The following is a 25,444-nucleotide window of genomic DNA, read 5'->3' on the forward strand; positions in this document are numbered from 1 at the left end:
CATGCACCCAAGAGGTGCTGCCTGGCCTGCTCAGTTACTCCAGCATTTTATGTTTTTTGTTTAAGTTTTCAGCATCTACAGTTCCTGGTGTCTAAATTTTGTTCTCAACTGTTACAACAAATTTCTCTCTCCACCTACAATATTCTCCTTAATCAATATGGTAATTATTCCTCTTGGCTTTCCCCAAACACTTGTATCGAGAATCATTTAGAAACTTTTCCTGCACTTTTTCCTAGCAGAGTCTTTTATCACCATGACATCCTAATCCCATGTGGTTCATCTCAGCTGAACCTCGCTTACCTTCCATTATGCAATGGCATATGTGCATTATAAACCTACATTGAACTTCCTCATATTCTCTCATAGTCCAGTTCTATTTAAAATCTCTACATCACCTGTTTAGGGTGCTATTTATCTCTCCCAAATTATTTATTTTTAAATTCTTCCTTTCTGTGTCCATCAAATTAGCTTAAGTTTCTCTGTATAAAACTAACAAACCTTCCTGTGATGTTGATCCCAGTCAGCAGCTATGAAATCTGTGCAACCTTAGAGGTCTCGCCTTTTCCGAAACTGGTCCCAGGATCTAAACTCCTCCCTTCTGCACCATCACTGCAGTCATGTATTTATCTGCACCGTCCTCCTATTTCAGTGCATATTGTTGCGTGGTTTGGGAATAATCTGGGGATTCCAACCTTTGAAGTCTTGTTTCTTACTCTCTTTCTTAATTTCTTAAAATCAGCTGCAGTGTGTCATCCCTTTACCTCCAAGGTGGACAACTTCTTCCCATTCTCTCTCCTTCTCCTAAATGTTTTGCAGCAGCTCAGTAATAAACAGTAACAAATATTACACCCTGGAATTATCCTGCCATCACCGAAACAGCCGTCTTCTCTTAACTTTAAAATCTCTGTTGCTAATGTTCTCTTGTCCCTTCTCCTCTCTCCACATAGCGCTGAATCACCTGTGAGGGATGATCTTGGCTCTGGTTGCACTGCATCAGGGAAACTTCTTTCCCCGCCCAATTAGCACTCAGAACTAAATACAAGTAAAATAATCTCTCAGTAGTCTCCTAAATCTGTAGCCTCCTCATGACCATTTGGCAGACCCCTGTCATTCTCCACCTGAAGAAGGGTCTCGATCCGAAACGTCACCCATTCCTTCTTTCCAGAGATGCTGCCTGTCCCGCTGAGTTACACCAGCATTTTGTCTACCTTTGATTTAAACCAGCATCTGCAGTTCTCTCTTACACATTCTCCACCTGCACCCGGGTTCAACAATAACTAACTGCTAAAATGTGCTACGCAGAAAACACTTGCCTCAAGGTGATTCCTGGTGACATCAGTTGCTGCTCAAACTCCACGGTGGGGATTCTACAGATCTGAGGCAGCTTGCTGAGCCTCCATTCAATTAGTTTATCTAACAGAACGATACGATTCTAAGCTTGCTTACTGTCCTACCTGCCTAGAAGGAAATGCTCAACTCCCCAGATTTGTTTAAATTCACCAGGCTTCTGCTTCCCACACACCTTATAACAAGGTGGTGACAAAGCACCCGTCTTCCCAATGATCTTTCCATTATTGTCCTCCCATATTATTTCCATCTTCCTTCTTTTCCCTCACGGCTCTCAATATTTTATTTATTCCATCTTCACTTATCTCGATTTTGGTATTTTTAAAATTCATCTTTCCAATTTTTTTTTCAATTCCTTTTTATTCCACCACTTTGTGTTATCCAGTAGCGATTCTATTTGTTTCTAGCTATTTATAAAAAGCTGCCCGTAGGCTATTTTTAGATGTCATCCTAATATTCTTCCTTTTTCTCACTGGGTTTTATAAGAGGTTCATACTGCTCTTCTAAATGCAATAATCTATAGCTGAAAATGAATCTTAATCATTTTCTTGTGCTGTCAGTTCTCTGCATATAATCAGCAAATTTTATTTCTCTTTTCCAGTCTTTAAAGAGGGAAGATGGAATATGAATTTTGGGAGTGATATTGGGTTCAACTCTTAACAACGAATCTTGGATTATCAATTTCAGAACACACTGGAAAATTGTGCTCAGTATCTAGCTTAATTTCAGGCATATGAACTAACGCCACAAACATATTTAGACACTGCAAACCAGAAATAAAAGCCTGGATTACAGAAAAGACAAACTGCTGAAAATACACATTGCTTTGGAGGCATGCACTGAGATCTGACCTTGGCATAATGGAAAAATCTATACCCTGGAGGAACGCAAAAACTTGCCACTGGAGAGATATCTAATATTTGTTCCCAATGTTGGGCGAGTCCAGAACCAGGGGCCACAGTTTTAGAATAAAGGGGAGGCCATTTAAAACTGAGAAAAAACTTTTTCACCCAGAGAGTTGTGAATTTGTGGAATTCTCTGCCACAGAGGGCAGTGGAAGCCAAATCACTGGATGGATTTAAGAGAGAGTTAGATAGAGCTCTAGGGGCTAGTGAAATCAAGGGATATGGGGAGAAGGCAGGCACGGGGTATTGATTGGGGACGATCAGCCATCATCACAATGAATGGCGGTGCTGGCTCGAAGGGCCGAATGGCCTCCTCCTGCACCTATTTTCTATGTTTATGAAAGTCTCTGAAAGCTTAGAGCTTTTCCAGCACCAAAAGGAGCCATTAAAGAAATTATGGAGGTATACAAAAAGTAGAAAAGGCAAAGTAAATCCAGAGCACTACTTCAGTTAAACCACAGCTGCCAAAAAGGGATTTGAACACAAACTGGTGATAGATGATCGCATGGATTCAGAGGCTGAATGGCCTATTTTCACACTGGATGGTTCTATGGCAAAAGGAAAGCTAAGAACAGAGGTAATTAAGCGCCACAATGTAGGTATAATCAAGAGATCCAATGGGTCATCCCAGTGACAAAATATGGAATCATTAAAGATATGGTTAAATACTTCTAAGAACTGCGCAGACTTCCTAAGGTAGTACAAGAAAATAACTGCAGATGCTAGTACAAATCAAAGGTATTTATTAAGACTTCCTAAGGTGGTGAACTACACGAGTCTCATTACCTTTTAGTTACCTTTGTGCAAAAACCTGAAAGGTGAACTTATTATTTGAAAGTTTTATGACAAAGGTGGTAACTGAGAAGAGGCACAGTGCTTTATTACACATCTTCTAATTTGAACCCTCCCATAGCTGTACAAACTTCCTTGATACAAATGATTCATATAGAGAAATACAATATCAATGTATTTTTCTTTGGGAAATGAAAGGAACTACCTCAACTAAATAACTGACATTACCTAGCATCAAATAATGAGATGCATCTCATTCAAAATGTAATAAGGAAAAATAATTAATGCAGCAATATTAACATGAAATAACCTTGCCAGAATCAGATAAAGAACATGATTGTTGGACAACCTTATTTCTGATCCCAGGTCTTCTTAAAAAAGTTTCAAGGTGGATTTCCTTTCGGTATCCTTTATTAAATCCACTTTTGCTTTCTGGCTGGCCACTTGGCGGAAGTTCTTAGACTTCACAGGACCAAATAGATGGTACAATTTTGCTAAGTGTTTACAATAAATAAATTCAAAATCGACAATCAAAATAAAAATTCTCATTTATTCAAACATATACCTACAATCTTTCTATTGGCAACTTGGAAAATTTAAGTTCAGATATGCAGTATTAAAACAGAAGTTATAAAATATATGGCCGACTATAGAAGTACAACATTCACTTGCATGTACCAGAATATCATATTTGGCATATAATTACACCGAGTTACCTGTACTGAGATACAATTGTTCTTCATTAAGTCATTTACTAAATAGATGTCATAACGTACCTTGCTAAAGGGCGTCGTGCACGATTTACAGCTTCAAGATCAGCATAACGCAAATCCAGCTGACAGCCAACTAAGACAACGGGTGTTCGTGGACAAAAGTGCTTGATTTCAGAAAGCCACATTGTCTTTACGTGGTTAAGGGAATTGGGATTAGCAATTGAGAAGCATAGGACCACCACATCAGACCTGAAAAATTAAGATTGCAAGAACTTATTATAGGTGATTATACAGTTCTTTACTTCACAATTTAGATCATTCACATTTTTCTTTCAACAATGCACAACATTTCCTTCCATGCAAAGTTGGTGGCATATCACACATGAGCAGAAAATAATACTGAAACGCATTCATGCACTTCCTCCTGGCAGCACCAGAACTAACTTTGCTACAATACCTCATGTGGTATGTTCACAATGCTGGTATGAGTTAGTTTTCCAGAGGCAGTATTTAATTTGGGTCTCATTCTCTGTACAAACGTTAATAAAAACAAATGTTTTGATTATATTTTTTGGTTTGAAGAATGAATATTTAATGTTCCATTGTTTTTAGTTTGAAGAAAATACTGTTTACATTAAGATTATTTTAATATCTCTGGCTCCATTTGTGCCTCAATCTTCTACTATTTTGAAGAGTAGGTTTTAATTAAGTACTTTCTTGTAAAGTTAAAAGTATGTACTATGAGCCAATCAAACCTAATCAAATATTATAATATTTGGATAATGTATCTAAAACAAAGTCCTTACAGGAAATCTTTTAATGTTCAAAAGGATCACTATCATTTTGATAGCTTAAAGAGGCATTCAGGAACAAGCAGTTTTTTTTAACATATTCTTTATAAATCTATTTCCAGGATTCATTTCAGGTATCAATTATCTTGAATGTAAAAGCAAAAATCTATTGAAGGGTAGTTTAATAGATGAGCCATGACCCATGCACAACACTTGCCTACACAGGTGTTAATGCAATGTTCCTACAATTTGATGCTGAAGGCTCAATCCATTTTCTAGTGATCTTTAAACCCCACAAACTGCCACCATAATTCAACACAAAATGGTCAAGCTTACTTAGAAAATCCACAGCACAAGGGAGATACAAATTTTAAATGTGTCCAATAATAAATGCTTGCCGAAGAATCAGGTAAAGGATGTATTTTGGGAAGTATTGGACTTGGGTGCTCTACACCACTTCTGATTGGTGCATGCTTGTTGTTGTTACTGAAGGCTACCAAAAGTGTACCATTTAAGTTCAGATTGATTGGATTGAAAGTTTCAGGTGCAAACACCTAACTGCTCACTAATCCATCCAACAACATTATCTCTTTCATATTACTTCAAATGTTCCTTTTTCAGACACTCCAAAATGTAAAATGACAACGACCCATTATATCTATGATTGCACAACTTGCTATATCTTGAAAATGGATTAGAAGAAACTAGAAACAAAACCAGGAACAAAATGCTTGAAGATTGTTGACAAAATAACAGCCAGATAATTTATTTTACAGTTTAGGATAAATCCATGCAAAGTGTTAATTCAAAAAAGTTCAACATATAGTTGAGAGGACAATGTTAAGACGACATTTTGAAAAATAATTCTAAAGAAAAGCAAAGTAAATAGAAAATGTGGCAAATCTCTTCAATGTTGCTTGTGAAGTGAACAGCAATGAGGCCAACATCTAATGCGAGCCATCTCTTTATTTCACAGGTTGACCTATAATATGCAGCAACTATTTAACTTTCAACTGCAAGTATTAAAACAAATCTTTCCCCAGAACCACTGAATGTGATGGACATCAATAAACCATTGGCTCAAGAGAGATGCATGCATTGCTTTTGTGAGAAATTAGCAGACCATGGTTCAATTTACCAGATTAAAGGGAGCTATATTCAGAAGGTTCTAATTACAATAAGAAACAACCATTTCAGGGAAAATAATTTTGCTCTGGTCTTATCTGAATTAGAGCAAGTTTCAAATATATTCCACATCCCTTTATTGTTAGAAGTGCACATTTTTTTAATGACTTCATCAGCACGCTGGAACCTCAATTCTGAAACATTCACCAGCAAAGGATAAGCAATAAAGCTTTATTCATCTTGAACACTCAATGGAAATCAGTATCCTATATCATCGTTTAGAAGTGGAATGGTTATTTGAAATTACCACCACCAACATTGAACATGAAAAGCTTTTGAATATTAGGATCGGTATAAGATTGGAATCTCTATTACTTTCACATTCCATTGAACAATGACTGTTTACACAATTACACTTATAGACTTTTCCTTGTTTTAACTATTTTCATTACTCCCCCCCCCAGGACCCTCCCTCCTGTATACACCTACCATAATTTTAACGAATCTTTCAATTTCTTACAATCTCGTCACTCTCAATTATTCTTTTTCACAATTCCAACTCATTAACTTTCATACATAAAAAGTTTGAAGTTTTATACGAGTGAGGAGTTCAGAGACACTGGACATTAAAAGTCCTCACGTCTAGGACCTGAAGGGGGGAGTTGGCATCACATGACACAAATATGAATCATCTAAAACTTGCTTCTGCTGGGAGATAACATTAAATGTTTACACAAAGGTGTAAAGTGTGGTAATAAAGCAGAATGTTGATGATGGCCCATAATATTACCGTTTAAATCTGTGCACAACCATTTCTGATAGCAAACAACATTACAATATTCAAACCCAGCTGTCTGCAATATTAAATCCACATTATAACAAGGTCATGTTTAGGGCATTTATGTGTATATCACAAGATATACATGCATGATGCCCATTTAGTGATTGACATGGAAGAGCATTGATGAGGTGATTCTAGATTTGATAAATTGATGGTATGCAACATCAACAACCACTGGCAACTATTAGTGACAGTTGTTTTAATTAATGGCAATCTGCATCAATTGCAGTTTTCTGCTTCAGGCTTATTTCCTGAGGATGTCAGTCACATACATTGTTATCTGCAGCCAGGATACAAATTCACTGGTGATATTTTTATCAACAAATTTGGGCTAGCATCCAAACTCCTTAAATCAGAGGCACATGACCAAATCCTCTTATTTTCCCTTCTCTGCGGACAGCAGATTGTATCCCAGCTTATTTAAAGTAAGCAATTCAATTAAAAGCTTGCAGGCTAGTAGAAGTCAAGTGACATTCAAGGAAGCTGCACAAAAGGTTTCACAGCACCTTCCTGTAAATGTACCAAATAACTTTTGAAGGTGAATTTAACATTTTTGTCTCCATAAATACACTTCAGGCTGGGAAAAAACGAAGCTAATTTGGAAAGATGAGCGAGTGGTTTTGGATGAAAGTCTAAATGGGCCATGTACTTGGTGCAGCAGTATCCCCCTACACACCATCCCCCTTCACCCAAACTGCAAGTATTACTCTCAGTACTCAATGTAGTGGGTTAGAGTTTTTCAGGGAGCAAATTAAAACATGTTACTTCAGGGGAAGAAAACGTACTCTCGCAGTACAACTGTACAATGAATATATTTATATCTGCAATAATCTGCGAGATTTTTAGTACAAGGTCATGAACTGTTGGCAGATGTCAGTTTTTAAAATTGGCACCTAACACAATTTGTACCATACTTGTCGCATGTGACACATTGTCATTAAACACATAATTACACTGTCATTTAAATATTAATTTGATTTCATCTGTGATGGAGGAGGAATAGTATAATGTCTTTCATATCCACAGAAATTACTGAAATAGAATTACTTGCATGTATACACCATTTTTCACAACCTTGGGCCAACACAAATCATCTTGCAGCCAATTAAGTACATCTAAAATACAGCCACTGCTGTATTTTTGGATACAATGTCCTACTAATAAGACACTGACCAGAACCAGGTTTTGATATTCAGTTTGCATGTGGCCTCACTCTGGCAATGGGAAGGCCCAGGACAGAAAGGTTAGTATGGGAATGCAAGTTAAAATGGTACGCAACCAGTTACGTGAAAGGCATGGACTAGGAGAACTCTGTTGCATCTGGGGGAGGGAAGATGAGAGCAGAGCTATGGATCATAGAGGAGACAGGGTGAGGGATCCACCCATGACAGAAGAGGGGGAACCACGTTTACTAAAAAAAAGGACATCTGATGTCATTCAATAGAAAACCTCATCTTGGGAGCACATGTGGCAGACATGAATTAAATCTACACCCTGAAAGGTGATTTATAATTGCAAGTTCTTTCCTGCATTGATAACTATGTTTCACTCTACATAATGGCCATTATATCCTCCTCAATTAGCTTGAAAAATGTTGGTATCAAATCTAATTTTAAGGAACACATCTCTCACAATGTATCACTCTTCACAGCACTGAAGATAGGCATGACCCACCCCCAAACACTACAATTCAAGTTCTGCATGTGCAGCTTGATAATCTATATTCTACCTAAACAAGGATGGAATGATTTGATACAACTTACCAGGGTAATCAACTCAATGCTGTAGCTGCAATGAGATATACTGAATCCATGACATGTCGATTTTCCTTGATTGTCCTAGATTATTGACATGTTATATTCACCATAAGTTCCATGTTAAAATCTAATCAATGTTAATTGAGTAAGAAAATAACTAGAATTTGTGACAGGGCTCAGAATTTGGAAAATTGGGTTTACTTATGATAACTATCTAGTAACTACAGTTGTAAGTAGGCTAGGTCAGGATCTTCATGTTTGGCTAAGAGGTTCCTGTTCTGCTGCATGTCTATCCCACCTCCATCCTACTTACCCCACACCAAAGCAAAGCAGATGGCTAACTTTCATTAGGCTATGAAAATAACAATGGTTAAGCGGCAACAGCATTGATGTCTATAGAAGAGAGTCAATGTCCAAGCAAAAGAAAATTAGAACAATTAATTGAGCTAAAAAAATATTTAGACTTTTTAAGACGACATTTTAGAGATATAGCTTGGAACAGGCCCTTTGGCCCACCGAGTCAACGCTGACCAGCGATCGCCCCTTGCACTAACAGTCTCCTACACACTGGGGTCAATTTACAATTTTAACAGAACCTAATTAACCTACAATCCTGTATGCCTTCGGAGTGTTAGTGGAAACCGGAGCACCCAGAGAAAACCCACACCGTCACTGGGGGAACGTACAAACTCCGTACAGGCAGCACCGTGGTCAGGATCGAACCCAGGTTTCTGGCACTGTACCGCCACGCCACTGCCACCCTGTAGCATGATAACTTTGGCTAGTAGAAAATATGCTAAGAAGGGTGCACTGCAGGAGGCAAGATTGGAACCCATGTATTCAGGAGGAGGCGATTTTGCTGGTAGCTGGGAGACGGGAGAGAACATTTCTTGTATTTGTGTTTTTTGCCCAAATCAACCCATGACGTAGGTTATAAAGGCAACAGTTTTTAAGAATAAATGTCACATATGTGGCTCCTTGTCTGGATCTCACATAGAATTCATTATCCAGTCTTTTGCATTCATAGGATTTTAAGAAGTGGCATTCTGTAGTAACCTATTTGGTATTCTTCACATAGGAACATATATAAATTCTGAATCACTTTAGTCACAGGGTAGACAGGCAGACTGCCTTCTTTTAAAAAAAAGCAAATTAAACCCAAATGGTTGATTGATCTATTAATGCGGGCTCAGCAATAAGCAAGAGTTACATTTTATTAAGATGTTAGATGAAATGAACGAAAATAAAAGCAAGAACCATCATTAAAACCCAGAACCATCATTAAAACCCAGTCCTGAAAAACACAGCTCCTTTCAGCTAGCAGCTGTTCCCAGCAGCTCTGGAGAAGTCACAGCCCAGATGGCTCCATCTTTAATTTTTTAGGGGGAACTGAAGGGAAACGGACTGACAGCAGATGGACAGAAACAACTAACTATTAATGCACACAAATAGTTCCTTCCAGTGAAATAATTTGTTTAAAGTAATTCATTTTTGATGCTACTAGATTTGATTCAATTTAATAACCATGAGCAATTTAGAATCAGAATCAATTTAGAATCAACTAAACGAGAGCAAGTCTGAGGTCATCCTATTCGCCCCCCCCCCCCCCCCCCCCCGACTCCATCAAAACAATAACAGGCAGCCTTGGAAGCCTATCCTCCCTAGTCAAACCGCATGTCAAAAACCTTGGCGTGATATTTGACTCCGCATTAAAGTTTGACAAGCAAGTCAACGCTGTGGTAAAAGCCAGCTTCTTCCAGCTTCGTACCATAGCTAAAGTCAAACCATTCCTCCAATTTGACGACATTGAAAAAATCATCCACGCATTAATTTCCTCCCGCCTAGACTACTGCAACTCCCTATACACTAGGATCAGCCAATCCCTGTCTCGCCTGCAATTGGTCCAAAACGCCACAGCGAGACTCCTGACGGGTACCCGTAAAAGGGACCACATCACCCCGATTCTGGCCTCTCTCCACTGGCTTCCAGTACAGTCCAGAATCAACTTCAAGCTCCTCCTATTCACATACAAAGCCCTAAATGGGCTTGCCCCCCCCACCCCACCCCACCCACCCATATCAAAAATCTTCTTACCCACCACTCTATCCCCAGGTCCCTTAGGTCTACGCTTAAGCTCAGGGGTGACTGCGCTTTTGCGGTTGCAGCTCCTAGACTGTGGAACAACATCCCTCTCCCCATCAGAACTGCCCCCTCCATCGACTCCTTTAAGTCCAGGCTCAAAACCTATTTCTACTCCCTAGTGTTTGAGGCCCTCTGAAGGGGCGCTGTGAACTGTTTATGTATGTGCTGTTATGTTTATGTGCCATTGTATGTCCGTTGTTAATACCTGAACTGATGTACAGCACTTTGGTCAACGTGGGTTGTTTTTAAATGTGCTATACAAATAAAATTGACTTTACTTGACGAGAATTATTTCTGATTTACAGATCAGCATCTAAATCAGCAGATGAATCTTCTAAAATGTTAACTGTTCATCTTACTGCAGCTGCTGCCAGTTGTGCATTTCCAGCATTTAAAAAAAAAAAATAGTATCATACACTTCAATTTTCTTTATTCCATCTATTATTCCCATCCAACCTATGCCGCTATAATCTCAGTGTATTGATCAGAGCCAACCTGCCAAGAAACAAAAAGGTAATTTCTTGCAGCTTAAAATGACTGTTCCCATTTTATTTAATCACAGATAGTGATTGTCATAATCTCTAACATGCTAACAGTTAGTGAAGCTTCTTGCCTTAACATCAATTTTTAAAATAATTTCCTGCTTCATTGTCACCCCTTTAATGCCTTTCAATTTTATCTGTAAGACTTCCCAAAAAAACTTATTTCAAAATGCAATTCTGTAATTAAGGAACAAAAGTATAGGGAATCATTGCTGTATCTTCCATGCACCAGCATTATTTACATACCCACCTGACACAAACTGCTCACAACTATCACATCCGGTAACATTGGCTCGCAAAGAAGGATTTAAAATTAAGTATTATGTCTGCCTCACTAAGTAGCCACCACATATGGTTACGTATACATGTTAAAATGAATGCAAGAAATTGTTACGCGATTCGTAAGTTATTCAGCACTTTTCTTAAATTTAGCTTTGGTATCAAAAATACTATATTATACACCATTCTATATTCACTTTGAGCAGCTAACTTAAGGATAATTAAAAATTGTTTCTAAAAACCCATCCACCAATTTGATTTATTTAAGTTATTTGTACTTCACCACCAAGCTTACAGAATTTACACTTTAATGTTCAAATGTTGGTATTGGTATATCAGACCATTCATGTCTAATTGTATTCACACCCATCTTACAAATGATATGAACAAGTCATTCTTAACTGTAATATTTAAACTTTTTCTTTAAACTGTGAATGAACAATTCAAGTTAAGTAACACAAGGGCATCTGATATGTGTGACTTTTTCTTCATTTTTTTACCTGCCATACGCAAAACGCCTGTCCTTATGGTGGTCACCAAATGTATCCCACAGTCTTAGTGATATGCTAACTTCATCTACAACGTCTCGGGAGCGTTCAAGAACCTAAACATAATCAACGTTTAATGCAATTGGACTTTGATTGTTCACTTCAAGAGATTTTCAACGCCAAACGTAATATTACATTATCATTTAGTCCAGGTTAAAAATACAATTCCACACTTCTGTAAACACAGAAAACATACTATATGTTAAAGTGTACTTCTCAATTACTTCAGTTTTCATATTTATAATAAATAGCTCAACAATTTATCAATGACAGGGATGAGTAACATTTCTACTGAAAACCTCATGAAAGATGTATAAACATTGGTCAAATCTTGAGTATCTTCAAATCATTCATAGCATTACAACACAATTTTGTAGGAAATTTCACTTAAAAGTTTTAAAATATTTAATAATAAATAAAAATTGAAATTATTAGGTCTAGTAGCATCTATGTAGACAGAAACAGTTAACGTTTCAGGTCATTAACCTGTCATCAAAACTTTAACCTGATCATTTTCAATTTCCATCATCTGCTTTTTTTCTACTAAAATAAATTTAAAATATAATAAATATTAAAATAATCTTTGTTTCAGAAAGTGCAATTCCCATGTATATTATTATCCTAATAAATTTTGCGTGATGAAATCTTGTGGATTCTCTGGATTTGCAAATCTAATTGAAAGTGAGTAAATATTTACCCTGGAGTACATTCATAGCATGGTATATTATTTTAATAATTTTTTTGAAAAAAGTGTTCTTACCTCTTGACAAACACGATACTGATCAATTGCCCAGACAGTAGGAACATGTGTGGACAGTAGTTGGTACTGTGTTAAGGTGGTATTACATGCTCTTGCACAGATAAGCCGTGTCTTTCCTACTGCATTGTCTCCAACAACAACACACTTGATCGTTTCAACATTCGGCCTTTCGTAATCCATAGCGGCATCCATTTACAGCAAACTGTGATAGAAACAAATAGAAGGTAAAGTACTTTCACATCTACATTTGAACATAAGCCATTTCATTCAGCAAAATAACCCAAACAGATCAAATGCCATTTATACTGTGGCCCGTAATAATCCATGGGCAAATATTGGAATCAGTATCCGGAAATTTTCAGTACATTCAAGATGAATCCTGTCGGTATCTCTATCTCTAATCTTTCTAAAAACAGGATTGTCATGCATAAACAAAGCTCCACTTTTCAACTTGGATGGATTAGTCGGTACTTTGAAAATAGAAACAGCCAGATGGATATAGGTTACAACTGCACAATGCTGACTAAAACCTGTTCAAATCGGTCTACACATTTTAAGATTTTGTTTTGGGAATGGAAACACCTCAACTCAAAAGAGAAAACATCGCCAGGCTGGTCTTTCATTCAAGAGTTTTCACATTAAAGGCCCACAATGTAGTAATCAAAACAGCAACTGTGACTTTAAAGTGCAAACACATATGCCAGTAGTAGTAAGGTCAATCTGCCATTGTAGATTACCAATTTCTGACTTGATAAATGGAAGAGAAACTATCAAACCTGGACGAGTGAATGCCTAAACCCCAAGCTGATGCAATTTTCAAGCAATTTCAAGCCTCCCTTCCATTGACTTCATCTATACTTCATGCTGCCATGGCAAGGCCACCAGCATAATCAGAGACAAGTCTCATCCCAGTCACTCTCGCTTCTCCCCTTTCCCATCAGGCAAGAGGTACAGAAGTGTGAAAATGCATATCTCCAGATTCAAGCACAGTTTCTTCCCAGTTGTTATCAGGCAAATGAACCATCCTATCAACAAGAGTGGTCCAAAACTACTATCTACTCCATTGGAGACCTTTGGACTATCTTTGTAAGAATATAACTGCAGATGCTGGTACAAATCGAAGGTATTTATTCACAAAATGCTGGAATAACTCTGCAGGTCAGGCAGCATCTCAGGAGAGAAGGTAAGGGTGACGTTTCGGATCGAGACCGTCAGACTGATGTCAGGGGGCGGGACAAAGGAAGGATATAGGTGGAGACAGGAAGACAGTGGGAGATTTGGGAAGGGGAGGGACAGAGGAACTATCTAAAGTTGGAGAAGTCAGACTTTCCCTTTCACTAAATGGTATTACCTTTATCATGTATCTGTACACGCCTCGATTGTAATCATGTATAGTCTTTCCGCTGACCAGTTAGCACGCAACAAAAAGCATTTCACTGAATCCCGGTGCACGTGACAAGAAACTAAACCACGGTCTCAGGGCTCCAAAGACCCGGGTTCGATCCTGACTTCCACTACTGTCTAATTAGCTAAGGTGTCATTGTGGACTACGTCTGAATCAGTGTGACGAAGGGTCTTGATCTGAAATTACACCTGCCAATTCCCATCCAAGATACTATCTGACCTGCTGAGTTGCTCCAGCACTGTGTTTTTCCAACAGAACTTTTCACAGAGCTTAAATATGGTGTGCAAGTGCCTGGAACTCAAAGTGATCCAACAACTTTCAAATGAGCCACTGGAGACCATGAAAAACTGGCCAAAATCTTAATTTCCCCTCCACATTGAATATCGTAACTTTATGCTATCTGGGCATGCCTTGTAGGATCTTAGAGTGATAGTGTGGAAACAGGCCCTTCGGCCCAACCTGCCCACAGCAGCCAACATGTCCCAGCTAAACTAGTCCCACCTGCTTGCACTTGGTCCATATCCCTCCAAACCTGTCCTATCCATGTACCTTGTTACAGAGGTTTCCCCACCATTGCAAAGACCCAGACGGCTGGGCAGCAAATCCCGTTTTATTGCAACCAGAAACTAGTTCCAGGCAGTTAATCTATGGGATGAGAACAAGGGCCAGGTTTCATAGTGGCTCAGTTCTAACACTGACATTTATTTCATATCGAGATCATGCTGGTCTCAGGCAAAGATTGAAGACTGCCAAGTATTTTTTTTAAACTATTTGATCATTTCTGGCATTGCTTGCTATTCACAGGAACTGCTATTTATATTGATAGTGTTAAACCACACTGCACTTAAAGAATGGCGTGTGGTGTATAGCTGCTGCTTCTTTCTATCAGTTCATTGTGACATCTTTCAATTTTGTCAACAACCTTACATGTGACACCTTTAACATACAAAACATCCCAAAGGCACTTCACAGAGGTGTTAATTAAAAACAAATATAAAGCTTCACCATGGCTGGACCAAGATTTGTTCAAAGAGACTGGTGGAAGGCAAAATTGAAAGAGGAAGTTGGAGAGGGTATTCTGGAGAAAGGGAACTAGTTAATTGAAGGCACTTAAGTCAATGAGAGGGATGGTTGCAAAAGAGGTAGAGACAACATTTAAAATGCATTTTGACAGATTGATTAGTAGGACTAGATGTTACAATCCCTAAGGTTTGCACTACAATTGACTGGTGTTGTTCTTGGGGGTGACCACTAGGTGATGTTGCTACCATTCAGACACATCTTCAGCTGTGTACCTCAACGTCACTGGGTGTTTCGGCTTTACTTAGGTAAGCCAAGAAGTGGAAGGATGCAATCATGAGAAGTGGGATTGATGTATATGAACTTTAGCATGAATCAGTGGCAGGCAGGAGGACGTATTTCTGTGTAGGAAGGAACTGCAGATGCTGGTTTAAACCAAAGACAGTCACAAAATGCTGGAGTAACTCAGCGGGACAGGCAGCATCTCTGAAGAGAAGGAATGGGTGACGTTTCGGGTTGAGACCCTTCTTCAGACATATTTCTGTGCTGTGCATGGATCAGTGGTGGGCAGAAGGAACTATTTCTGTGCTGTACAACATATGCCTCAATCACTGAAACAGTTTGAGGGCTAAGCTTTAAGGGTGGAGCAGAAGCAGAAAATCAAATTAAAAGCAAAAGACAGACTTATTCCGAATCCAATGCAAATGAACAAGAATGGGGTGAATGGATGACATGAGTAGATGGATAACATGATACAAAAGGCAGTTATGCATGAACTGATTTGGGAAAGGAGGGTAATAGTGGAAATTCCTATGAGAAGGACCTGGAAATATTTTTTTTTAAACACATAACAGTTGAAATATGTGTAGTCATGAAATCAATCAGGCTACCTTTGCAGTGGAACGGCTTAAGGTGAACATTTAGCTCAGGATGCAGACACCAAACCAATCCCTGCCAATAATATCTTAAGACATGGATGAGTTAGAAGAATTTGAAAAATGTCCATGGCTTTGCTGTTTGTCTCCTACTTGCTGAAAGATGGAAAGTGGGAATAGGTGGTTTATAAATATTAACTCTGAATGAATGGAATAATAATTGCACAAATAATCTACTTATTTGCATATCCATCCATTAATTCTTAAAAACTTCCTTACAAAATGTAATCTTTCCTATCCTGATACTCGTAAAAAATCAAATTTACACGTTTTCCAAAGAAATCCCTGAAAATATTATTTTTATTTGTCTTCTATTACTTGTATTTCAAAAGACAGTGGGAGATATAAATGTTATCATGCTTAGAAATGTTGATTATTGTGATTCATGAGGAACAAAACGGAGGCATTTTCGATATAAATCTAAGCTGACAGCAGGAGTTTTCTGTCCTCTTACATCTCTTCAGCTGAGGGTAATGGCTTTGGGAAACAAATTCAATTCATTTTTCAATAAACAAGCATCTGCTGGAATGAAACATGAAAGATAATTTTAAAATAACTCACTATTACAGTGGGTATTTCTAATAATTTTCCTGAAGCAGTATTCAAACCCACATCAACAAATATCTTTAATATCCGAGTAAAAAAAGTACGATAAAATATTTTCTTAAAATGAGTTCCAACTATTCCAAAAGATAAAACATGTTAACAGAGGATGCTTGTATTACATTGGTAAGTACAGAATCAAGATATAATATATTTTGCTCATTTTCTCTCCAGAGATTACCCCGGAAAGAAAGTTAACGCAAATTCAATGGAAAATGTGATCTACATCCACACGTTGATGTGTACAAATGTCCGCCAACAAAATAAAACAAGCAACAGTTGTGTATGTGGTATAAATAAAACACAGTATGAAACAGTGGTTTACCAGGGTAGGAACTGAAGTTCAGTCTGTAATTCTTACTGTATGTGGTAATATGATCTTTTTCACAGTTTCCCAGCAAATATCACAAACTAATCGCAAGTCAAGCTTCAATGCACAGACTGCATTACGAGTCTCAATTCAGACAAAGAAAATTTCAAAACATATCCTAATAAAATGCAATTGCAGTGTCTCTCTGGTAAAGTAAAAGACAAATCTATTTCTGATATCACTTCGGAAAACTATTCACTCAACAGCTTCTCTTTACAAGATCTTGAAGATGTGTAGATAAACGCTCAAAGAGTTTCAGTTATTCATTCTCTACTTAGAAATCAATTTTACCAGGCTCCATTCAAGGCACAAGACTTTGGTGAACGGAAAGGATTTAAGCACAAAGTGCTCATAATCTGCAGACACTGCAAATTCTGCGATGATGAAATCATGGATGAATGGAACATCGATGAAATTTGGAACTGATGATTGTCAGTAATTAATAAAAAGAACAGAAAAAGACAAAGTACAAGGGCTATTTTTTATTAGCGTAATCATTCATTATTTGCAATTAACTGTCCTATTGGTACTAAAACTGACTGATGATCACAACGTAATGCCAAAAGTCAGACATTCATAACTCAAGTACTATTCAATATTAACGTGACTTATGACCTTACTAATATTAATGAAACTGTTTTTCACTGTTCTGTTTGTGTTACATTTTTACCATCATTTACAAGATTTGAAACATACTATTTTGGGCTAGATTTCTGTGTCAGCAAAAATGTCCTTATCCATTTGTTTCAAAACATCAAATGTTCTATATTCTACAGAATACAATATGGTTTTATGCAATTTGATTGTCAACCAATCACAGACCCTTATAAAATTGCAATAAATTGACAATGCTTCCAAGGCCAGCTTTTAATCTGTCAATGTCTCCAAGTTTATACTTCCACTCATGCTACTCATTAATGATAATTGGCAAATTTGAATAACATGGATCATTATTGAATTTATAGAACCAAAACAATTCAGACATCTTGCTCATGTTGGCTGTAAGAGAAATCCAGCCAAATCACATATCTCAGTTCTTGGCCCTCAACCTTGCAGGCACATTGTGTTCATCAAAATACTTCTCAAAAGCAACAACAGTTCTGCCTCATTCCTGCTCCAAGATTCAGTAAGATTGTGAATGATCTTTTACCTCAATGCCGCTTTCTGTCACGGGCGGCACGGTAGCGCAGCGGTAGAGTTGCTGCTTTACAGCGAATGCAGCGCAGGAGACTCAGGTTCGATCCTGACTACGGGTGCTGCACTGTAAGGAGTTTGTACGTTCTCCCCGTGACCTGCGTGGGTTTTCTCCGAGATCTTCGGTTTCCTCCCACACTCCAAAGACAAACAGGTATGTAGGTTAATTGGCTGGGTAAATGTAAAAATTGTCCTTAGTGTGTGTAGGATAGTGTTAATGTACGGGGATCGCTGGGCGGCGCGGACTTGGTGGGCCGAAAAAGGCCTGTTTCCGCCCTGTATATATATGATATGATATATGATAATGCCACTTTCCTTGATTATGTTAATATCCAAAATTCTATCAATCTGTCTTGAAAGTACTCAACAATTGAGCCATTCGCAGATCTCATGAGTAATGAATTCTAAAAATTCTCTACAATGATCGAAGAGGTCTCTTCCCTCTTCTGTCCCGAATGACTGATTCCGTATTCCTAGCTCTTAAACTCCATGTACGTGGTTTACGTTAGAAGGTCCTCTATATTTCTTAGTACCTTATCCTGTTTTCTTTTTCCAAATAAATTACAAAACATGTATTCAAAATGAATTTCATCCACCATTTTTCTAACCTTCTGATCAATTAACTAATATTTTTGACAATTCACATGCTTGCTGATTACTTCCTACAGTCTGCAGCAGCTTTCTTCCTATTAACTATACTTTCAAAATCCATCTTATCTTTAAGAAAATAACATCGTCTTCTCTGTCATTCAATAAGGCTAATCCTATGGATCATGTCCACTTGCTCATCCAATCACTATCCTCTGACACCCTCTGCTACGTCATGGGATAACCTTTAGATTCATGCCTCTTCTCCTTGGGCTTTGTATTTTCCTTTCGGTATGCCATATAGGACCCTGTCCCAAGCCTTGAAAATATACCACATGCAATAAAACTCAAATATGCCATGCTTTTGACTTTCCTTATAAACTTTCCAAAAAATTCAACTGTTCATCAGATACAATCTTGTACGTTGATCTTCACGGAGACGTGGCTCAACGCACTGGTCCCCGACGGGGCTGTGGAGCTAACAAACCGCTCACTACATCGTGCTGATAGAACAAAGGACTCCGGTAAGAGCAAGGGCGGTGGGCTCTGCATCTACATTAACAATGACTGGTGCACCAACCACACTGCAATAGAGAGCTACTGCTCCCCAGACCTGGAGTACTTACTGCTCAAATGTAGGCCATTCTATCTGCCGCGGGAGTTTACAGTGGTCATCATCATGGCCGTATACATTCCCCCACAGGCTAATGCTAACCTAGCATTAGCACAGCTGCACTCGGCCATCAGTAAGCAGCAGGATGCCCACCCCAACGGTGCCTTCATTGTTGCAGGGGACTTCAATCAGGTCGACCTACGAGCCTCGCTCCACAAATTCCATCAGCATGTGCAGTGCCCTACCAGGGGCTCAAACACACTGGACAAGGTGTACACCAATGTAAAGGACGCCTACAGAGCTCTCCCCTGCCCACCCCTGGGACAATCCAATCACCTCTCACTGTTTCTACTGCCCGCATACAAACCCCTCATCCGCAAGACCAAACCCACAATAAAGACGGTCAAAATATGGCCCGAGGATGCCACCCTACAACTCCAGGACTGCTTTGATCGCACCGACTGGGACCTGTTTGCACAACAGGCCACCTACGGTTCAGAGATAGAGGTAGACTTGGAGGAATACGCATCCACTGTGCTCTCCTACATCAACTGCTGTGTGGAGAATGTCACGGAGGACAAGGTGATAAAGATGTTCCCAAACCGGAAACCCTGGATGAACAAGGAGGTACAGAACCTGCTGAGGGCACGCAACAATGCCTTTAAATCTGGTGACACTTCAGCATACAGTGTTGCCAGATCACACCTAAGCAAAGGTATTAAAAGGGCCAAAGACACCCATAGGCAACGGGTGGAAGACCACTTCAACACCACGGACACCAGAAGCATGTGGCAGGGTGTCAGGGACATCACTGGCTACAAGAGCAGCCCTGCCTGCCCCCACAGCGATATGGCATTGACCAACGAGCTTAACACCTTCTTTGCCCGCTTTGAAACTGGCAAAACCACCTTGAGTGAAAGAACCCCAGCCGAGGCGGTGGGACAGGTCTTGCAACTGAGCACACAGGAGGTACAACGCGCTCTGCAAAGGGTCAACCCATGCAAGGCTGCAGGACCGGATGGTGTTCAAGGAAGGGTACTGAAGGACTGTGCTGAACAGCTGGCTGAGGTATTCACCAGGATCTTTAACCTGTCATTATCTCTGGCTACGGTCCCCAAGTGCCTGAAGTCGGCTATCATAGTTCCGGTGCCGAAAAAAGCAAAGATCTCCAACCTGAACGACTACCGCCCGGTTGCCCTAACGCCGATAGTCATGAAGTGCTTTGAGAGGCTGGTCCTCTCACACATCAAATCCAGCATCCCTTACTCACTGGACCCACATCAATTTGCATACAGGGCAAATAGATCTACAGAGGACGCCATCTCTCTGGCTCTTCACACTGTCCTGACTCACCTAGAGAGACAGGGCACGTACGTGAGGATGCTATTCATAGACTATAGCTCCGCCTTCAACACGGTCATCCCCACCAAGCTCATCACCAAACTCCACCAGCTAGGCCTTAGCTCGTCATTATGTGACTGGATCCTGGACTTCCTGCTGGAACGACCGCAGGCAGTGAGAATGGGCCCGCACCTGTCCTCCACTATCACCCTGAGTACCGGCACACCACAGGGCTGTGTTCTGAGCCCCATGCTCTACTCCCTCTTCACACACGACTGTGTTCCTGCATTCGACACCAACACCATTGTCAAGTTTGCAGATGACACAACGGTGATCGGGCTGATCACCAACGGGGATGAAACAAACTATAGAGCGGAGGTGCAGAACCTGGCGGACTGGTGCTCGGATAACAACCTGTCCCTAAATACCACCAAGACCAAGGAGCTGATCATCAACTTCCGTAGGTCACATAACGGGGAATATGCCCCGATCTCTATCAACGGGGTCAGTGTGGAGAGAGTGTCCAGCTTCAAGTTTCTGGGCACTCACATTTCGGAGGACCTAACATGGTCCAATAACACTGCTGCGCTGGTCAAGAAGGCACAACAAAGACTGTTCTACTTAAGAACACTGAAAAAGTCTGGTCTACCCCAACAGCTGCTGACGACCTTCTACCGCTGCACCATAGAGAGCATCCTAACGCATGGAATCCCTGTGTGGTACCTCAGCTGCACGGAGGCAGAAAGGAAAGCTCTACAGCGGGTAGTCCATAGAGCTCAGAGGGCCATCGGAACAGCTACCAGACTTGGAGGGCATCTACAACACACGATGCCTCAGAAAAGCCACCAGCATCCACAAAGACTCTTCACACCCCTGCAACAGTCTGTTCGAACTCCTTCCATCGGGCAGACGATACAAGGCCTTCTATGCCCGCACCTCCAGACTCAGGAACAGCTTCATCCCCAGGGCCATAGCTGCTATGAACCGGTCCTGCTGAGCCGGATGGCCACAACGCATAGATCAACTTGCACTTTACCCTGTCCAAAACTGTTACAACTGTTCGTTTCGTTGGGTTGCTGCTGTCTAAATTACCTAAATTATTGCATCGTATGGGAGGCGCATTCCCAATCTCATTGTACCCCTGGGTACAATGACAATAAATATATATTGTATTGTATTGTATTGTATTGTTGCAAAACTGGATTCATTTTCTTTTTTCTGAATGATTTTGTTTTAATCTGGCCTTTGGAATTTGTTTACCACTGATTAATAATTTCTCAGTTAATCCTCTCCCCCCCCCCCTTACAACAGCACCATGTTGGCAATCTTCCAATTAATAGACATACCCATTTTGTTTGTCTATTTTCTATCCATGAACCACTCTTACATTCAAAGCACACTAAAAAAAAAATCAATGAAAATGTGAACAGGCATGTAAGTAGAAGAGACACAAGATCAGACATGATCCTGCTGAATGGAAGAACAGGTTCCACTTCTTATGCTCTATTTAGAAATTACATCAATAGACACAAAAAGCTGGAGTAACTCAGCGGGACAGGCAGCATCGCTGGAAAGAAGGAATGGGTGATGTTTCGTGTCTCTTCAGACAGCATCAATAGACATGGCCATATTATTGTAGTTACTTTCTCAAAAAAAAATTCAATTAAGTTCATTAGACATGACCTTCCCTTTACAAATCCATGTTGGCCCTTTCTAATCAGCTCAAATTTTTCTTAAGTGCTCACTCTATCTTTAATTATAGTTTCCAATAACTTACAGCATAAAAACAAAAGACCCTACATTTATACACATCTTCGGTTCGTCCCGAAGTGCTTCACAGCTAGATTAAGTACCTTTTAAGTACAGTCCTTTGTACTGCAGATAGATGCATCAGCCCACTTCCACACACGACCATCACAAAAAATACCAAAAGTAATATTGACCAGATAATAATCTGAATTAATGTTGGGGGCAAATATTAAGCAGAATGCCAAAGGATTCCTCTGCTCTTTTTTAGCAAGCAGCCAATATTTAATATACCATCCAAATGAAAGCATCTGATTCAGTACTAAGAGCTTAAACCTGAAACGTTCTGCATCACATGAGAGGGAAACCACTTAGTCAACTTTGTTGTCAGTTAGATTCCAGGTTTGTCATCAGTTATATGCAATCTCCAAGGAACTAACAATACATTTTTCTGAACAACTAGTGTAAACAAGATAGCATAAATGGATTTCCATTAATATAGAAGGTATGCCATAAGTTAGTGTGTAATATCAGAACTAATCATAACATCCTTCCGTTCCCAACTAAAAACTGGCACATTTTTATTCCTTAAGAAATTAACTACAATTCTTGATTTCCTACCACCGTACTACCAAGTTTGGTTCAAGATAATAATTCTATTTTGAAACAGAGAATAGAGGTAATTTACATTTCTCCACTCAAATTCCACTACAAGCATTCTAATGCCCAAATCATAAGTCTTCAATCAATTTTCAAAATATCCTGTTTAACTATGGTTGTCTACTCATAGTTTGGAAAAGCTTAGCTGGCAATGATGATGTTACTACAAGTCAGCAGCTCAGCAGATAAACACACTCCAAATTGTGGCATTCTTCCAGCTGTAATCTCTGCACACTGCTGAATCAACCAAACACAGAGGGTGGTTGGGGGTTAGTATGCATTATTATCTATGTCTAGTTACTTTCACAGTGACTGGTGGAAATCTCTAGTGAAAGGACAGGATTAAGTTTGGCTGCAATGCCCCTAACTGTAGAATTGTTATCCAAAACATAGTCTATTCATTCCCTCCGCAGATGGTGCCTGGCCAGATGACTTCCTCCAGCACTTTGTTTTTCTGTAGATCATTACCTTGGTTACTCAACAAAAAGGGAGTGATCGTAGTTCCCGCAGAAGAGTAAGCCATTAACATTAATTGAGCAGGAAAAATAACAATGGGATATATTAAAATAACAAATACATTTATTACTCCATGTGAAATTACATAGATGAATCTCTCTGATATAACACACTTTTCTTATAGTTTTGTGATTAATCCTGAATATCACCCCGTCCCACACCCAATGGATGAAACACAATGACCATTATCCAGTCATCTTATGTCATTCCACAAATTCAAACCGGCACTTCCTGTAGCAGATTGCCACTTCAGGGAGCCCTGTCAATGATACCATCTCATGAAACAGTATACGGGAACTTCAACCACATTGGTCATTCCACGGAAAATGTGATCTTTCCAATGCAATATTGAACTCTGAAATGGTTAGGTTAAGTCCCATCGTTCCCCATATCTATCAGGTTCTTCACACATTGCACCAACGCTAGCTGCTACTCTTCGCCATCCCCGATCTTAATCTTATCCTCTCAGTTGATGAGGACTTCACATTTAAATTGCATCTCATCTTCAGCATTAATGCTTGGCCTCAATTTGAGACTCATTCCATTCCTTGTCTTCAATCCATATTCCAATGCCCCTTCCATAGCATTCGAGGCTCCTGGAACAGGTAGATTCCCCTCCCAGGCTTAACCCTGATCCAAGCATTTTCTAAGCCTTCATACCCACCCTTCCTCCCTCACCCAATCACAACACAGGCCAAGCATAATTTCCCCAAACATTACAGTGTATTCCTGATTCTTCTTTTCCCCTGCCCCTACCAATCTACTGCCCACAGCACATGCTTGATACGTTTTTACCAATTATCACAATACACACCCAATCCTTCTATCCCACCCACCCTCCACTCCACACTGGGCATTAATAGGCCCAACATTGGGCTTGCCTACCTCTGTCCAAATCATATCAACTATCACATGGCACATTTTGCAACCAAAAATTGGCAACTGAAGTTTGCAGCCCACTGCAACCACCAATCAAGCACAACCATTTCTGTGCACCACAATCTCTAAGCCATTGTCTTTTTTGCAGATCTGCAAGGATGATGCTTTGCAAATACCAATTGTGCAAAAATAATTCTGCAAGTTCATTCCCAGAATGCATGATTTGCAAGTTAATTGAAAATAACTTCATTGTGTGTTTCACTGGGAATTATCACTTTGGGTATTAATTCCAATGATTCTGATGACACACATTCCCTTTTTAATTTTCTGTTTCAAGGTCATAGGAAAATCTTGTTCAGTGGATGTGTCATAATTCATGGAGGGGGATTTGATCAATTTAAAAAAGACAAGTGAATTAGGTTTTTAATGTCTGATTCACTTTGCAAACTTTACCACTTCAAAAAAAAGTAATGGCAGCATCTCATGAAATTTTACACTAAAATTCTTCAATATATTAAAATTTTAAAATATCCAGTGTTTACTGGGTTCTGTAAATATTGCTTGATAATGAGATAGCTGAAAGCGCAAATAATGCTTTCGTGTTAATACTACAAAATATTTCAGCATCTTTACCTTCTAATAAAGTCTGGCACAATAATATATTTCAATAAGGCAATATATTCTCATATCCCATTATATTTCCACGATGATAAATAATTACTTTCTTAGAATATTGACATATCAATCTTGTATTGTGTGATATGTGTAATTGAACTACGTTAGGATTAGTTAGTGCACCGTGTAGCCATTTGACAGGCTGAGGCAAAGTACATGACCAATTTAAACATGTTTGATCATATAAAATTGACCTCTATGCAAATATACTTACCAAGCAGCTTCTGGATTATTTAATATGTTGAAAGGTATCTCTGTCTGGTTCATGCAGCGCAATATCAGCATAACTTGCATTGTTAATAATTGACAGGTCATCTTTGAAAACTACTCTCTGGTTTAATGTGATCATGTTACACA

At 39.3% G+C, this 25,444-nt stretch overlaps 1 protein-coding gene across 2 annotated transcripts in view; it reads right to left on the reverse strand.

Annotated features, from left to right (window-relative positions):
* The window catches only part of rhobtb1 (Rho related BTB domain containing 1), a 56,927-nt gene that overhangs the window by 22,325 nt on the left and 9,158 nt on the right, over window positions 1–25,444 (reverse strand). Inside the window, exons 1-4 of one of the 2 annotated variants that reach the window (XM_078413238.1) lie at window positions 18,026–18,137; window positions 12,543–12,744; window positions 11,735–11,838; window positions 3,821–4,006 (exon numbers count right to left, since the gene is read on the reverse strand). In XM_078413238.1, coding sequence (XP_078269364.1) covers window positions 3,821–4,006; window positions 11,735–11,838; window positions 12,543–12,734 — 482 coding nt within the window. In that variant the 5' untranslated portion in view covers window positions 12,735–12,744; window positions 18,026–18,137. Of the gene's footprint in view, window positions 1–3,820; window positions 4,007–11,734; window positions 11,839–12,542; window positions 12,745–18,025; window positions 18,138–25,444 lie in introns of those variants that run through there. The other variant, XM_078413237.1, reaches the window with a different exon arrangement.

This window comes from Rhinoraja longicauda, chromosome 16, assembly GCF_053455715.1.
Source record: "Rhinoraja longicauda isolate Sanriku21f chromosome 16, sRhiLon1.1, whole genome shotgun sequence".
NCBI lineage: Eukaryota > Metazoa > Chordata > Chondrichthyes > Rajiformes > Arhynchobatidae > Rhinoraja > Rhinoraja longicauda.